The sequence below is a fragment of the Peromyscus leucopus genome, chromosome 1 (genome assembly GCF_004664715.2).
Source record: "Peromyscus leucopus breed LL Stock chromosome 1, UCI_PerLeu_2.1, whole genome shotgun sequence".
Lineage (NCBI taxonomy): Eukaryota > Metazoa > Chordata > Mammalia > Rodentia > Cricetidae > Peromyscus > Peromyscus leucopus.
This window is the reverse complement of record NC_051063.1, coordinates 73,307,853-73,324,594: the sequence shown is the minus strand read 5'-3', so window position 1 is coordinate 73,324,594 and position 16,742 is coordinate 73,307,853. Positions and strand designations below refer to the sequence as shown.

General features: G+C 42.0%; 1 protein-coding gene and 1 pseudogene across 1 annotated transcript in view; one reads left to right on the top strand and one right to left on the bottom strand.

Moving 5' to 3' along the window:
• Positions 1–16,742, top strand: part of LOC114695348 (deleted in malignant brain tumors 1 protein-like) — a 113,725-nt gene that overhangs the window by 86,274 nt on the left and 10,709 nt on the right. The window contains exons 44-68 of the mRNA XM_037209865.1: positions 46–84; positions 1,533–1,571; positions 2,186–2,218; positions 2,381–2,419; positions 2,596–2,631; positions 2,731–2,775; positions 4,330–4,365; positions 4,461–4,499; positions 5,015–5,050; positions 5,152–5,190; positions 5,675–5,707; positions 5,808–5,846; positions 6,028–6,063; positions 6,165–6,203; positions 6,384–6,428; positions 7,959–7,994; positions 8,713–8,748; positions 8,850–8,888; positions 9,656–9,700; positions 10,994–11,029; positions 11,123–11,161; positions 11,330–11,368; positions 14,946–14,984; positions 15,159–15,191; positions 15,283–15,321. Of these exons, the coding sequence (XP_037065760.1) occupies positions 46–84; positions 1,533–1,571; positions 2,186–2,218; positions 2,381–2,419; positions 2,596–2,631; positions 2,731–2,775; positions 4,330–4,365; positions 4,461–4,499; positions 5,015–5,050; positions 5,152–5,190; positions 5,675–5,707; positions 5,808–5,846; positions 6,028–6,063; positions 6,165–6,203; positions 6,384–6,428; positions 7,959–7,994; positions 8,713–8,748; positions 8,850–8,888; positions 9,656–9,700; positions 10,994–11,029; positions 11,123–11,161; positions 11,330–11,368; positions 14,946–14,984; positions 15,159–15,191; positions 15,283–15,321 (954 nt within the window). The remainder of the gene's footprint in view (positions 1–45; positions 85–1,532; positions 1,572–2,185; positions 2,219–2,380; positions 2,420–2,595; positions 2,632–2,730; positions 2,776–4,329; positions 4,366–4,460; positions 4,500–5,014; positions 5,051–5,151; positions 5,191–5,674; positions 5,708–5,807; positions 5,847–6,027; positions 6,064–6,164; positions 6,204–6,383; positions 6,429–7,958; positions 7,995–8,712; positions 8,749–8,849; positions 8,889–9,655; positions 9,701–10,993; positions 11,030–11,122; positions 11,162–11,329; positions 11,369–14,945; positions 14,985–15,158; positions 15,192–15,282; positions 15,322–16,742) is intronic.
• On the bottom strand, positions 13,484–14,172 carry LOC114695354 (annotated as a pseudogene).

Below are 16,742 nucleotides of genomic sequence, written 5' to 3'. Positions count from 1 at the left end.
TTTTAAAGCAGGACAATAAGCCCTGTTCTCTGGGGTTCTCCACAGATGCAGCTTTGGTCTCAGCAGAAGAGGAGACACCCTCTGGTAATATTTTCAGCTTCTATTTCTGAAGTTAAATATCTCAGCGTTTTTAGTCTTTCTGTTTGGAGGGTGGCTGTAAGTCAATTTCTTCTTGTCTTTGTTTATTGACACTACTTCATTGTCAGCAGAAGCAACCTCTCCGACTGATAAAATCCCCCACCACGTTGCTTAACCAGGGAGATGTGTTTGTTTTTAAAGGTGTTTATTAGCATGTTTAAATTATATATATATTAAGGGGCTTCATTTTGACCTTTAATACATATGTGCATACTGTATTTCTATCATTTTTACCCCACTACCCTCTCTTGCACCCCCCACACTTCAGCTGATCTCCCCCTCTACCTCTACTTGTTTTGCACATGTGTGAACTAGTTAGTATGAATTGGGGTACTTGCAGGGGCGTAGAAAAGGGGCTATTTGCAGGAGCAGTGGTCAGACCACTGAAGAAAATGTCTCTCCCTCCCCTAGTCATCAGCTATTGCCTATAACTTAGAGAAAGGAAGGGCCTCCTAACTGGTCACTCTCCATGGCAGAATAGTGGTGGGCTCAATTTTGTGCAGGTCTTGGGGCAGGTAGTCATGCTTGTTGCACTTGTGAGAAAGCCATGAAGATACCATGCCCAGAAGATGGCATGCCAAATCACTGTGAGCCTTTCTCTGGCACTTGCATTCTGTTTTGATTTTGAAGTTTTCCATTTCTTCATCATATGCAGTCTGGTTGTAACTATCCACAAAGTTCAATAAAACTCAAGATCAGCCCGACTTCTCTTCAACAGTGTTCCCTGGTGTTGGAGGGAATAAATTAGTCACACTTTGGGCTGAGCATTTAAGTCAGTTGTTATTAGCAGTTTGAGGAGTTATGAGTCTCTGCAAAAAGAAGCTTCTCTGACCAAAGCAGAAACCAGAACCAGCTTATGGGCATAAACATAATAATTTAGATGTCAGCTAGACAGACATCAACTCCACTTGGCAAAACAACAGCAGTAGCTTTCCCACTCGAGCTTCCGAATCCTATACCATGAGCTTTTGAGCAGGTTTACAGTACTGGACTCCTGGGGAGTCGCCTCAAATCCAAGCAGAAAAGAGTTGGTTACACCAACAGTCACGTCACTCTTACACCAAAGGGTGCACCTTGCCTGGCAAACCAACAGTGTAACATGCAGAATTCACAGAGGGTAAGACTGTTGATGACAGCGCTTCCCCAACAGCCTGAATAATGCCATCCAATCCTGTGAAAGGTGGCCAGGAAGAAGGAAGCTTACAGCTCAGTCCCACCTCGATTTCTGTATACCCAATAAGCAAAGTGTGTGGTATCTTCTAAATAGAGAACGATTCCTTATTTGCTATGTCATAATAGAAAATTAATCCATTCAATGATCATATTGGCTGCAAAGCAAGGATCAATGAAAAGACACTCATGTTAAAGCATCCTGTCTCTGGGTTTGTACACAGATTCATCTTCAGCCTCAGAAGGAGAGGAAACATCCTCAGGTAATGTTTTTTTTTTGACTGTCACATTTCTTTTTTTCTTTCTATTTTGCAACTGACCCTAGATATATTTCTTCTATTTTTCATTCATATATGTGTCTTCAAGGTCAGCAAAAATGACTTTTTCAACTGGAAAGTCTCCTATGGTGCTATTTTAAGTATTGAGATAATAATCTCATTTGTCGTGTATTTAGAAAATGAACCTACTAAAGGATCACATTGACTACAAAGTAAAGATCAATGGAAGACTGGTTTCTTCTGAGCATATGAGTGTGTTTGTGTGTGTTCACATGTGAGGTGCGTGTGTACACACAGGTGCTCTTGTATGTGGAGACGAGACAAGGACCTTGTGTGTCACTCTTAGAATATCATCCGCTTCCTTTAAGATGGAGTCTTCGTGAGCCTGGAGCTCGCTAATTAGACTGAATAACTGGCCAGTAAGCTCTATGGGTCTCCATGTCTGTACGTCCCCAGAGCTGAGATTACAAACACACACCAGAACTCGAGCAGTTTTACATAACTCCTGGGAATGGAGCTCAGGTTTTCCAGCTGAGCCATCCTTTCAGCCCAAGACATTAATTTTAAAGCCTCCCATTTTTTTCTGGGTTTATATACAGATGTATCTTCATCAGTGGGAGTGACCTCCTCTGGTAATGTTTCTACCTGTCATATTTTTTAATTTAAATAAAATGAGAGCTTTTTTCCCTTCTAATTGGTAAATGATCTAAATATGCCTCTCTCTCTCTCTCTCTCTCTCTCTCTCTCTCTCTCTCTCTCTCTCTCTCTCTCTCTCTCTCTCTCTCTCTCTCCAGACATTTCTTCAACCTCAGCAGAAACAAGTTCTTCAAATGGTAAAGGCCCATCTGGTGCTGCTAAACTAATGAGCTTAGTTTCTTATTTGTCGTGTTGTATTTGGACAGTGAACCTACTTAATGGTCACACTGACCACAAAGTAAAGGTAATGAAATCACCCCAAGTATTGTCGTACTCATGTTAGAGCGTCCCTGTTCTCTGGCCTTGCACACAGATGCCTCTTCAGCCTCAGCAGAAGATACCTCCTCTGGTAATGTTTTTTGACCATCAAATTTCTTAAAACGCATTCAACTTCTCCTCTTTCTGTTTGGAAAGCGACCACACATCCGTTTCTTCTCTTTGTTCACAGATACATCTTCATCCTCGGCAGAAGTGAAGAGTGGAGAAAAAACTGGTAAAGTCCTTTCCTGTGCTGTTGAGTTGTAACTAATGGCATGCGGGTTTTGTCTTTGGAGGCTTTTTTTAATAGCATGTATCAGTTACACATAAAAGGTTGAATTATGACACTTTCACACATGTGTGTACTATATGAAACTCCATCGTTCTCTCTGTCCCTCATACTCTCTAATCTTTGTTTCTCTTCCTGCCTTGGCCACCCTCTACTCTCACATCTTTATTTCATAAACTAATCCATTTAACTAGGTAATTAGAAGATCCCCAGTAGGGAGTTTTGTGCAAGATCATTGGCAACTTACCAGGGCTACACCGCTGAAAATGTTCCTTTCTCCCAGCAACTGTTCACTGCCTACAGATCCTCAGGGAGGGGTAGGATCTTACGAGCTCCTCCCTCCTCTGTGGTGGGATGACAATGAGCCCGATCTTGTGGTTGTCTTATGCAGATAGTCACAACTACTGAGAGTCCAAGATCCCAACAGCTGTAGTCATAACACTCCACCCTTTTCTCACACATTCTCTTCTTGCCACCCTCTCACCCTGATACTTCCTGACACTTGGAAGAGGTGATACAGATGTCCATTCAATGGTGACTTACCGTTATAACTTTGACCAGTTATGAGTGTCTGCAGTCACCACCAACCACTGCAAAAAGAAGCTTCTCTGATCAAAGCTGATCCATAGACATACATGTGGACATTTCCAAAAAGAATTGATAGGCACTCCAGGTTCACTTAGCAGTACAACAAAAGTAGCTTCCCCACTGAGACTTTTCACATCTCCAGGTCAAGTTTACAGTTCTAGACATAAATCCCCCCCATGCAGGAGGCCAGCTCCCTCTCACTCCCCCACTTGAGCAGGGAGAGATGAGGCATTTATAGATAAAAGGATAGAGACAGACAGAAAACACAGGATAGCCTTGGGAGGGCCTGGGTCTCAACACACCGGCTCCTTCTGCCTCGACTGCAGGGCTTTTTAAAGGAATGCCAAGGGGAGAGGCAAAAGACCTCCCCCAGCACAGCCAAATGTAGACCATCCCAAACACCTGGTAACCTTACACATGGTCCAGCCATCCCCTAATGCATCCCTGCTGTGTAAAGCAAGCTCAGATCTCAGTAGAAAACCTTCGTGGGTTCCCACACCACCCAATGAAGACAACCTTGAAGGAGAGGGGGAAACAGAAAGGAGTTGGTTGTCCCCGTCAGTTACGTCACTCTTGTACCAGTGGACATAGCTTGCCGGGAAGGCCAGTATTGTAACCTGCAGGGTTTGCAGCTGAGAAATATTGCTGATGACAGTTCTTCCCCAGAAATCTGCATCGTACCTTCCCACACTATGAAAGCTAGCCGGCAGGGAGGAAGCCTGCAGCTCAGTTACAGCTTTGTTTCACATGTCTTGCACACAACGTGTGTGGTATCTTCAGCAATAGATATGGTTTTCCTATGTTATGTCTATTTACAAGATGCACCTACTTAATATCATAATGACCACAAAATAAATATATCAATGAAAGCCACTTATTTTAAGGCATCTTGTTCTCTGGATCTATACACAGATGCATCTTCAGCCTCAGCAGAAGATACCTCCTCTGGTAATATTTTTTGACTGTCAAATTTCCTATTAAACAGTTAGAGCTTTTCCTCTATTTGGCAAAGGAATCCAGGTGTGTCTCCTCTCTATCTACAGCTATTTCTTCAAATTCAGCGGAAGCGAGCTCTTCAACTGGTTAGTCTCCCATTGTGATGGTTAACTAATTGGGAAGTTTTCTTATTTGTCATGTTGTGTTTAGAAAATAAGCTTACTAATGATCACATTGACCACAAAGCAATGACCAAAAGATACTTGTGTGTGAATGGGTGTGCACACCCACCCACACACGTGCATGCACTCATGTGTTGCTCAGATGCTCTTGTACCTGTGTGCACACATATGTAGAGACTGGAGGACAATGTTGGGTATCAGTTTCAGGAGCACCATCCATCTCCTTTGACACAGGGGCTCTCATTGGCTGGGAGCTCACTAATTGAGCTAGAGTGACTGGCCACAGGCACAGGGTTCCTCTTGCTCTGTCTCCCCAGTGCTGGGATTACAAGTACTCATCCCTCCAGGCATTTTCACATGGGTTCTGGGAATTGATCTCAGATTCACAAGTTTTCAAGGCGAGTGTTTTACCTACTGAACCACCTTCTCATACCAAGACACTAAAATGACAAGTCTCTGTTTTCTGGCTTTACACACAGATGCCTCTTCAGTCTCCACAGAAGATAGCGCCTCTGGTAATGTTTTCTGCCTGTCATGTTTTTACATTAAACAAATGACAGCCCTTGCTCTTCTTATTTGGTAAATTATCTAAATATTTATTTCTCTTTGTCTATAGATGCTTCTTCAGCCTCAGCTGAATCCAGCTCTCCATCTGGTAATGTCCCCAATATTCTGTTTAGCTAAGTAAAACAAAGTTCTTCTCAGTCATGCTGTAATTAAAACATGAGCCTATTTAATAATCACACTGACCACAAAATAAAGCCCAGTGACAAGAAACACATCTTTCACATGTTTGTGGATGTTGTTTGTATGGAGAGGGTGAGCACCTTTCGGGGTGTGTGAGGCTGGAAGATGACCTCAGATGTCATCCTCAGGAACATGTGCTCACCTCCTTTGAGGCAGGGTCTCTCATTGCCCTGGGGCTCACTAATCAGGCTAGAGCAACTGAACACAGAGCTCTGGGGACCCCCTTTCTCTCTCTCCCCTGTGCTGGGAAGACAGGGCACACAACTACTACCAGCATTTTCATGTGGGTGTTTTGAATTGATGTTTGTAAGGTAAATGTTTTACCTCCTGAGCCAGGCTCTCAGTCCAATACACTAATTCCAAAGCATCCTATTTTCTGGTTTTGTATATAGATGCATCTTCATCAGCAGAAGATCCATCCTCTGGTAATTTTTCTGCCTGTCATATTTCTTAAATACAGTGAGAGCTTTTATTCTTCCTATTGGGCAAAGGACTTAGCCATCTATGTCTCTTCTCTGTCTATAGACATTTCTTCAACCTCAGAAGAATCAAGTTCTCCAAATGGTAAAGTACCCCATTGTGCTGCTTACCTAGTGTAGAAATTCCCTATTTGCTATGGTATATTTAGACAGTACATTTGTTTAACAACCACATTGGCTACAAAGCAAAGACAGTAAAAACAAACCCCAAACCCAGTATAATTTCATTCATTTCAAAACATCCTGTTCTCTGGTTTTATACACAGATGCCTCTTCAGTCTCCACAGAAGATACCTCCCCTGGTAATGTTTTCTGCTTGTCATGTTTTTACATTAAACAAATGACAGCCTTTTCTCTTCTTATTTGGTAAATTATCTAAATATTTATTTCTCTTTGTCTATAGATACTTCTTCAGCCTCAGCTGAATCCAGCTCTCCAACTGGTAATGTCCCCAATATTCTGTTTAGCTAAATGAGGTGACTTTCTTATCAGTCACAGCAGAGATCTCCTCTTGTAATCTTTCAGTCCATCACAGCTCTTAAGTGAAGCACAGTCATAGTTTTTCTTCTTTCTATTTGGAAAGTGATTGCATACATATATTTATTTTTCTCTTTGTACATAGATGTGTCTTCAGTCTCAGCAGAAGGGAAGAGTGGAGAGCCAACTGGTAAAGTCCTTCACTGTGTTGTCTAAAAAATGAAATTCTTTTTTAAAAAAAATCTTAGTTGTGTCTATTGGGTGTGCACATGTATATGGACATATGAATGTATGTGCCCATGGAGACCAGAGACTTAGGATCCAACTGGAGCTGGAGTTACAGACAGCTATGAGCCACCAGTGTGAGTGCTGGGAAGTGAATTTGAGTCCTCTAGAAGAACAGTAGGCATTCTTAACCAGAGAGCAATCTCTCCAGCACCCCCTTTTAAAAAATAACATTTAATTATACAGAATAGTGAATTTCATTATGATATTTTCATATGTGTACATAGCATGTTTAATGAAGTTCACACCCAATACTCTGTCCAATGCTCCTCACACTACACCTAACCCTGTTTCTTTTCCCAGTGAGGACCTTTTCTCCTTTGGTGCCTTTCATTTTATGGACCCATGAGTTGATTTGTATTACTGGAGAAGCATAGTTGAGGGTTATTTCTGAAAGCCTTGGCAACTTAGCAGTGGCTTATGCCACTAAAGTCAATGCCCCCCCCCCTCCCATAGCAATCAGTTATTGTAGAGACCCTTAAGGAGTGGCAGGTCTCATGAGTCTCCCACTTCCATGACAATGACTATAGGATCAACCTTGGGCAAGTCATGTGCAGGTAATTACATCAGGGGAGAGTTCAAGAGTGCAATTGTACCATACCCAGAAAATAATGTTCCATAGCTCTCCATCACTTCCTCCGGCTTTTACACTTGTTTTGTTTTAAAGGATTTTTAAATATAGTCTTCATAATGAAGCATGAATCATTAGAGCTAACTACAGTCTTAAATAAAACCATGATAAACCTATTATTACATGCTACCCCCCATCTTAGAGAGGAAACAAGTGTCCAATTTAAGGCTGAGCATTCAAGTCGCTTGTTATCATCACTTGGGCCAGTTATGAGTCTCTACAGTAACTACCAACCACTGCAAAAAGAACCTTCTTTGACCAAGGCTAAAACCAGCACTCATCAAAACACAGTTACTTAGGTGTCGATTTGACAACCATGTCACATCCACTTAGCAAAACAACAACCGTGGCCTTGCCACTAGAGCCTGTCACCTCTGGAACCAGGGACTTTCGACCACGTCTCAGCACAGAACTCCTATGGAGCAGCCTCACAGCCAATCAGAAGAGTCGGTTACGCCTACAAGAGCCATGGCACTCTTACAACAGTGGACACATCTTTCTGGGAAAGTCAGTCTTATAGCTTTTGGGGTTTACAGATGAGAAATGCTGCTGAGGACAGTTCTTCCCCAGTAGCTCACACAGCATCTTCAAACACTAGGAAAGCCAGCCAGTGGGGAGAAAGCTTCCAGCCTAGTTACAGCTTCATTTCTGCATGTCCTGCCAGCAAAGTGTATGGTATCTTCAACAACAGAATATTCATATTAGAAAACTAAACAACTTAAATCATATTGACCACAATGCAAAGATCAATGGAAGACTGTCATTTAAAAAAGAAATCATTCTGTTCTCTGGGTTTACACACAGATGCATCTTCAGCCTCAGCAGAAGAGACTTCTTCAGGTAATGTTTTCAACATGTCACATCTATTAATTTAAATACAATCAGAACTTTCCCCTTTTTCATTAGAAAAATAATCTAAATATGACTCCTCTCCTATGGGTCTATAGCTATATCTTCAACCTCAATAGAAGCAGACTCTCTACCTGGGAAGCTCCTCATTGTGCTTCTATATTTGGGTAGTTTGTCAAGTTATATTTAAAAAATCCCTAGTTAAGGATTACATTGTCGAAAGATTTGAAAATAAAAAAATTACCAGTTCTATCTATTTATCTATCTATCATCTATCTACCTATCCATCTAGATAACTATCTATCCATCCCTCTGTGTGTGTGTGTTCTTATGTGAGAGTGCGTGCATCTGTGATAGTGCATGCACATGATAGTGTTCTTGCACCTGTGTGCACACATATGTAGAGACTGCAGGACAATGTTGGGTATCAGTTTCAGGAACACCATCCATCTCCTTTGACACAGGGGCTCTCATTGGCCGGGAGCTCACTAATTGAGCTAGAGTGACTGGCCACAGGCACAGGGTTCCTCTTGCTCTGTCTCCCCAGTGCTGGGATTACAAGGTCATATCCCTCCAGGCATTTTCACATGGGTTCTGGGAATTGATCTCAGATTCACAAGTTTTCAAGGCGAGTGTTTTACCTACTGAGCCACCTTCTCATACCAAGACACTAAAATGACAAGTCTCTGTTTTCTGGCTTTACACACAGATGCCTCTTCAGTCTCCAAAGAAGATACCGCCTCTGGTAATGTTTTCAGCTTGTCATGTTTTTACATTAAACAAATGACAGCCCTTGCTCTTCTTATTTGGAAAATTATCTAAATATTTATTTCTCTTTGTCTATAGATGCTTCTTCAGCCTCAGCAGAATCAAGCTCTCCAAATGGTAAAGCCCCCCCATAGTGCGGCTTAGCTAATGAAGAAATTACTTATTTGTTGTGTTGTATCTATAAAGTAAACTTAATTTTACACTAACCATAAAGTAAAGTGAATGAGAACTCCCCCAATACCATTCTACTCATTTCAGAGCATCTTGTTCTCTGGGCTTACATACAGATGCATCTTTAATCATAGCAGAGATCTCCTCTGGTGATCTTTTCACCCCATCACATTTCTTTTTTATTATTATTAAAATTTTTCATTTATTTTTACATACCTAGCAATTTCTCCTCCCTCCTCTCCTCCCATCCCCTCCCCCTACCTCCTATCTACCCTCCCCCACACCCACTCCTCCTCTGGCTGGGTTCAGAAAGGGGCAGGCCTCCCATGGGAATCAGCAAAGCGTTTGATATGAAGTTGAGGCAGGACCAAGCTCCTCCCCCTGCATCAAGGCTGGGCAAAGTATCCCTGCATGGGGAATAGCTTCCCAAAAGCCAGCTCAGGTGCCAGGGACAGGTTCTGATCCCACTGCTAGGGGCCCCACAAATAGACTAAGTTACACAACTGTCACCCACATGCAGAGGGCCTAGATTGGTCCCATGCAGGCTCCCTAGCTGTGGTCCAGAGTCTGTGAGCTCCCACAAGCTCAGGTCAGCTGTCTCTGGGGGTTCCTCCACAGCCCATCACATTTCTTAAGTGAAACACAATCATAGTTTTTCCTCTTTCTGTTTGGAAAGTGATCACACATACATTTCTTCTTCTCTTTGCTCATAGATATGTCTTCAACCTCAGCAGAAGGGAAGAGTGGAGAGCGAAGTGGTAACATCTTTTACTGTGTGGTTTTAACTAATAAGTACTTCTTGTCTTAAATTTTAGCATATGTTAATTATACATGATAACGACTTTTGTTATGACAATTTCACACTTTTGTATAGTGTGCTTTGATTATATTCACCTCTATCACCCTCCTCTGTGCCCCTCAGACTCTTACTATCTCTGTTCCTCTTCCCAGTGAGGCCATCTTCTACTTCATGACTTTATTTTATAAACTAATCAGTTTAATTAAGGTTACTTAGCAAAGCATAGGTGAGGAGCTACTTACAAGAGCGCAGACAACTTATCAGTGGCTACAACACGAAGAAAGCCCACCCCACCCCCTTCACTCTCCCTCAGCAACCATCAGTTGCCTACAGAGCCTCTGGGAGGGATGAGGCAAGGCCTCATGAGCTCCTTCTCTTTCCACAATGGGTTGACCATGAGCCCAATCTTGTGCAAGTCTTGTGTATATAATCACAGCTGCTGAAAGTCAAGAGTGCAACATCTATGTCTTGCCCAAAAGACAATGTTCTAACTCCCTAGGACTTCCTCCTGCTGTTACATTCTTTCTATTCTTTCTATCATACAGTTCCTGAGACCTGGGAGAGGTAATATTGAAGTCTCAGTTGGGGCTAAGCATAAAAGTCACTTCTTCTCAGCACTTTGACCAGTCATGAGTCTCTGCAATAACCATAAACCCGTGCAAAAAACAAGCTCCTCTGGCCAAGGCTGGAAACGACACTAACCTATGGGCAGAATGAAAAGAATTTAGCAGTCAATTTGACAGTCACATTGTGTCCACTTAGCAAGACAACTGCAGTACCTCCCCCACTAGGGCTTATCACCTACCCAGACCAGTTTTACAATACCAGATAATAAATTCCCTTCTTTGGAGAGGGCTTCAAATCCAGTCAGAAAGCAGCTGGTTATCCCCATAATAGTCATGGCACTCTTACACCTGTGAGAACATCATGTCTGGCATGTTAGCGGTATAGCATTAAAAGGTCACAACTGAGTAAGACTATTTATAGCAATTATTCCCCCAGCAGCCTAAACAGAACCTTCCAGCACTGTGAAAACTAGCCAGCAGAGTGAAAGCTTCCAGAATCTCAGTTTTATTTCTTTATGTCCTGAATGCCAAGAATTTGTGTCTTCTTTAACATACACATGTTTCTTGCTTGCTTGTCATATTGTATTTAGGAAATGAACCTACTTAATGGTTGTATTGACCACAAACCAGATCAATGAAAAGACATTCCTTTTTTTAAGCTTCATACTTTCTATGTTTTTACACAGATGCATCTTCAACCTCTGCAGAAGAGACATCCTCTGGTAATACTTTCTATCACATTAAGTTAAACACAATTTCAGTCTTTCCTTTATTCAGCAAATGGATACAGTCATGCATCTCCTTTTGACCTCTAGATATGTCTTCAACCTCAGCAGAATCGAGTTCTAAAACTGGTAGGTCCCCCTGTTCTGCTGCTTAAAATACTGAGCAAATACTCAGTTGTTGTGTTACACTTAGAAAATGATCTATTTAGCGATGACTTTGGCATCTGATACAGACTAGTGACTTCGTTCGTTCGTTCATTCGTTTTAAAGTACCCCCTTCTCTGGCTTCCTACACAGATACATCTTCATCCTCAGCAGAAGAGACAAGCTCCTCTGGTAAGGTGTCCTGTTGTCACATTTCTTCATTTAAAACATCATAATTCATTTTAGTTGCTTTTTAAGAAATTGGCAAATATGGTAATTAGTTTCAGTCTGTCACTTTTACACACACTCTGTTGTTGTCGTTCCCCACACACACAGCACTTGTGACATTCCAGTCCAGTAAGCCGCTTCCTTTTTTGTCCCAATTGTTCTATTACCCCTCTTCCTTCTTAAAACTTCCTTTTCTCCTCCCACAGCCCTTCTCCTGTTTATTGACCTACATCTGTACTCATATGCTCACATATATACACATAGAAAGATTTAAAACTCTGTCTCTGCACATGAGAGAGAATGCAGTATTTGTCTTTTTGAGTTTGTTACCTCACATAATATAGTTATTTCCAATTCCATCAATTTTCTTTCAGAGTTCATGATTTCATTTTTCTTTACATCTGAATAAAGTTCCATTGTGCATGTGTAGCAAATTTTTGTTATCTATCCATCTGGTGATGAACATCTAGCTACTGCGAATATCATAGCTATAAACATGGATGTGCAAGGGTCCTGAGGTAGGACTTGGAGTCCTTTGGGTGGACACTCAGCAGTAGCATAGTTGGTTCATATGGTAGCTCTAATTTTAGTCTTTTGAGAAACATCCCCATGGGTTTCCATAGTGGCTCTATCTGTTTATACTTCTATCAGTAGTGTATAAGTTCTCCCCCACATCTTCATCAGCATTTAGTCATTTAATTTCTTGATGGCAGCCATTCTGATTGGGTCAATTAGGAAGTAGTTGCTGGGCAGTGGTAGCGCATGCCTTTAATCCCAGCACTCAGGAGGCAGAGCCAGGTAGATCCCTGTGAGTTCAAGGCCAGCCTGGTCTGTAGAGCAAGATCCAGGATAGACACCAAAACTATAGAAACCCTGTCTCGAAAAAAAAAAAAAAAAAAAAAAAAAAAAAACCAAAAACAAAAACAAACAAAAAAAAGGAAGTAGTCTATTTTTTTAGTGTGTATGACATTGTATGTAAGTATGTAAAGATGTGAAGGCAGGTGCTCTCTGAGTCCAGAAGAGGGTGTTGGATCCCTGGAGCTGGTGTGACAAGCACTTATGAGCCCCCTGATGTGGGTGCTGGGACCTGAGCTTGAGTCCTCTGCAAAAACAGTACTTGTCCTTAATCACTGAGCCATCTCTCCACCCCTAGAAGTAGTCTTACCTTGCATTTTCCTGATGAGCTAAGGATGTTGAATAACTTCAAAAATACTTGTTGGTCATTTGCATTTCTTTCTTTTTGAATTGTCTATTCCATTGTCAGCCCATCTATTGATTGACAGCTTTAGGGTTTAGGGATTTCATTTTTACGGTTCTTTGTTTTCTGGATAGTAGCTGCCTGTCTGAATTATAGCTGGAGGAGATTTTGTGGGCTGTCTGTTCACTCTACTGATGGTTTCCTTTGCTGTACAGAAACTTTTTAATTTCATGTAGTCCCATTTTTTCAGTTGTTTAATTTATTTACTCTGCTAATAGTCTTTTTCAGAAAATTTTTGCCTATTTCTGCATCTTCAAGTGGTTTTTTTCTCCCATGTTATCTTCTAGAAGTTTCAGCATTTTGTGTCTTACATTAAGGTCTCTGATCCATCTTGAATCGATTTTGTGCAGAGTGAGAGATGTAGATCTAATTTCATTCTTCCATAGCCACCTACTTGTTGACCAGGCCTTTTCATATGTTATTTTCTGACCCCAGAGGTTAATATTTTATTTACCAAGCCTTCTCTTGTTGGCTGAACATAAAATAAAAGTGTTGTTACAACCTCAGAGTAACTGGTAGACACAGTTGTCTTACCAATCACAGCTATCCATACGTCATCAAGAGACTTACATGAAAAACTAGCAATCTTAAAAATTTTGTTGTAGCAGGGTTCCCAAGGTTGGTGTTGGAGTTTACCACTATCAATGAGAGATTAAATGGGGGAAAGCAGAGTGTCACAGGAACTACTCTTCAGCTCTTTGAGTGGGCAGGCCTCCTGGAGTTTGTATCACAGATTTTGTAAACATCTACCAAAAAACTCCAAACAATCCCACCAACAGCCATTGACTGATTGATTCTACTTTTGCAGGTTATTTGAGGTATTAATAATCTTCTCATTCATCATTGCATATTCTCTCTCTCTCTCCCTTTCCTGTTTTCTTCCTCATCTTCACCTTCATCGACTTCTCTATCATATCCATATTCTTCTTCTCCTTCACCAATGACTTCATCTTTGCTGTCTTCTTCTTCTATACCTTCATCCTCTTCTTCATCAAACTCTTCTTTCTCAGTGTCCTCATCTTCTTCCTCCTCCTCTTCATCATAGTATCAACCTTTGTATCTGAATCAGGGACTTCCTGGTTCTCTTTGGTGAAATCAGCCACAGGAGGAGCTTGAGGACACTCTGTTGGTAATTATTCAGGTTAATGACCTCACAGTCAACAGATTTGAGATTTTTAGATCATCCAAGGTTTTCAGAGGTCTCAGGGTGCTGATATCTTTCCATATATTTCCACTTAGATCTAGATGTGTGAGCTTTAAAAGTGCCTTTCTCAACATGTCCAGACCTCTAGATATTCTGCTATCTCTGAGTTCAAGCCTTTTTATTTTAGTACCATGAGGAGATTTGAACCTGACACCAAGCCTACACTAATTAAAATGAGGAACTCTAAGTTTACAAATTCTACTGTTGACCTCTAGAATTTCCCATCATTTGATTTTCAGTTGTCCAAGGCAAACCCCGTAACAGCTGGTTCCTCATCTCTTGGTGGATCTTCTTCCTCGTGTCCATGGTCCCTTTGTGCCTTGTCTTCATATTTAACTGCATATGGTGGAAGTGAAGATGGAAGTGGTGTCCTCCACTGTGTGGCAAGGGCTGTGGGAGGAGTTGGCTGTCAGTCTGGTCTGGAACAGCATAGGGCATGTAGTTGCCCCTCTGCTGGCGAGCATGACCCCTGGGGCTCCTTCTTCTATTCCATGGGTTCTTAGGCTTGATCTCTTGCAAACTGAGTCATATTTGTTGGTTTTTCTTCTTTATGTATTTTAGGCTGTATTATTTTTTCAACTTGTTGTAGAACCCTGAAATTCACTCTTCTGCTAGGTCTTGTCTAATGGTGACACTTTCTGCTGTGCTTTTAATGGAGTGACTCTTTCGCTTCCAGAATTTCCTTTGGCTTTTCCAGTGCCAGTCTTGTGAATGGTTCCCAGCTAATACTGGCCAGGATGGCGGCAGCAGCAGTGTCCCAGCTAGGTGACAGCAGTAGACTGACCAGCTCCTTTTCCCACTTCAATCCACACTCCATTCCCATGTGACCTAGCCTCCCAGAGTGCCATCTGTGGGAGATGTTCTCTGGAAAACACACTTGACAATGGATCCTGGGTCAGACAGTCGTCTGGAGCACTGTAGTGGCACCCTAAGTCCTTTGCCTCAATTATATTCATGATACACAACACAGCGTCTAATTCCCCATCTGACCCAGAGGGTCCCATTTCCTAAACCCAACGAGGACCTTTCCCTTTCTATTTGGCAAATGGCATCGCTAGGTCTCATCTTTTTGTCTGTAGATACTTCTTCAACCTCGGCAGAAGCGAGCTCTCCACATGGTAAGTCCCCATTGCGCTATTTAAAATAAAGAGATGGGTTTCTTATTTATTAGGTTTATTTCAAAACTGAATCTGCTTAATGATCATATTGACCACAAAATAAATATATGAGAAAATGCCCTCAGTGTCATTTGGTAGAATTTAAAGCATCCTGTTCTTTGGATTTACACACAGATGCCTCTTCAGTCACAGCAGAGAAGATGTCTGGTAATCCTTTCAGCTTATGTTAAACACAGTCAGGGCTTTCCTGCTTTCTTTTGGCAAATGAAACTAGCTATGTCTTTTCTGTTCTTTGTAGATACTTTTACAGCCTTAGCAGAACCGACTTTTCTAAGCGGTAAGTCCCCATTGTTACCTTTAAACTTACATAATGGGTTTCTTGTTTGTCATGTTGCATTTATAAAATGAGCCTGTTTAATGAGTCCCTTATCATCGAATAAAGATGAATACAAAGGCATTCATTTAAAGCATCATCTTCTCTGGTTTGCACACAGATGCTGCTGAGATCTCTGGTCATCTTTTCAGCCTGCTGTGTTTCCTAACTGAAACACAACTAGAGCTTTTGCTCTTTCTGTTTGGGAATGCAACTTCTGTGCCCCGATCTTTGTGTATAACATAAGCCCGATGTACACAGAAACCCCACATCCTCTCCACAGAGATGGTGGTGTTCCTGTTTCCTTTACTCAGCCGTAGACCCCTAAGTGGCCCTTCCACTGCAGGCGCCTTCTGCCCAAGCCCTAATCTTGATCAGATGAGCCTGAGGGAGGCCGGGCAATGGGTCCACATCTCATTTGGTTGTGTGTGTTGTTTCAAGTTGCGCTTCAACCCAGCCAGCACACCAGAACACACACACACACACACACACACACACACACACACACACACACACACACCAAATAGGTGATGACAGTGATTCTATTGATTTGTTCTTTTGTTTTACACCATGCTGTTGGTCAAACCAAAGCATTTTTCTCCATTTCCCACTCCAGGCCTCTTCTTCCCTGGGCATGCTCCTTGCTCACTGCAGCCCCTGGGAAAGCCACTTTCTGAGTAATAGTCAGACAAACAGAAACAGGCCCATAACAACAAGTCCTATTTCTCCAGGAGAAGTCAGAAGAGAGGACATGGCTGGCAAGAGAGGCCAGTCAGCTCCCCTAGAGCACAACAGGCCTCCATTGCTTACAACACTGAGCACTGTGATGGCGGCAGGTAGCTGCTGGGGACAGCAAGAACAGTCTATCAGAGCCTCAGGTGCAGAACCAGGAGGAGAATGTAGGAGTGATCTCTTATTTTTGGAGGAAAATGAGTCATGGAGAAGAAACTCATTTGCTTAAGATCACTGAGCAAGATAAAAACCAGGTGTCGCAACTCTCATCCAAGGTCCTTCCAATGCCCTGTGTTTTCAGGAAAATCCTGATTCCTGTGACAGTTCTGTCTTCAGTAATAAGCCCTCTGCTGCTCTGTCTGTCATTAATGTGACCATTAACCCTTGCCTTCCTTCTTTTGTAGTTCACCCTGAGTCCAGCATGAATGCAACTCCCACAACTTATGACCCTGAAATACAGAATAGTTAGAAAGAACGTGGGCCCTGAGGCTTGAAGGTTTAAGCTGAGAATGACCTGGTCCTCTTACCCTGAGGCTGCCTCTGAAGTCTCCATGTCTTTCAATACTAAAGCAGTGATAAAAATTTCCCCAGATTAGTTTTTGTAAGAATCAGGGGAGTAGATTATCTGGCATGCTGGAGATGTGCACCATGAA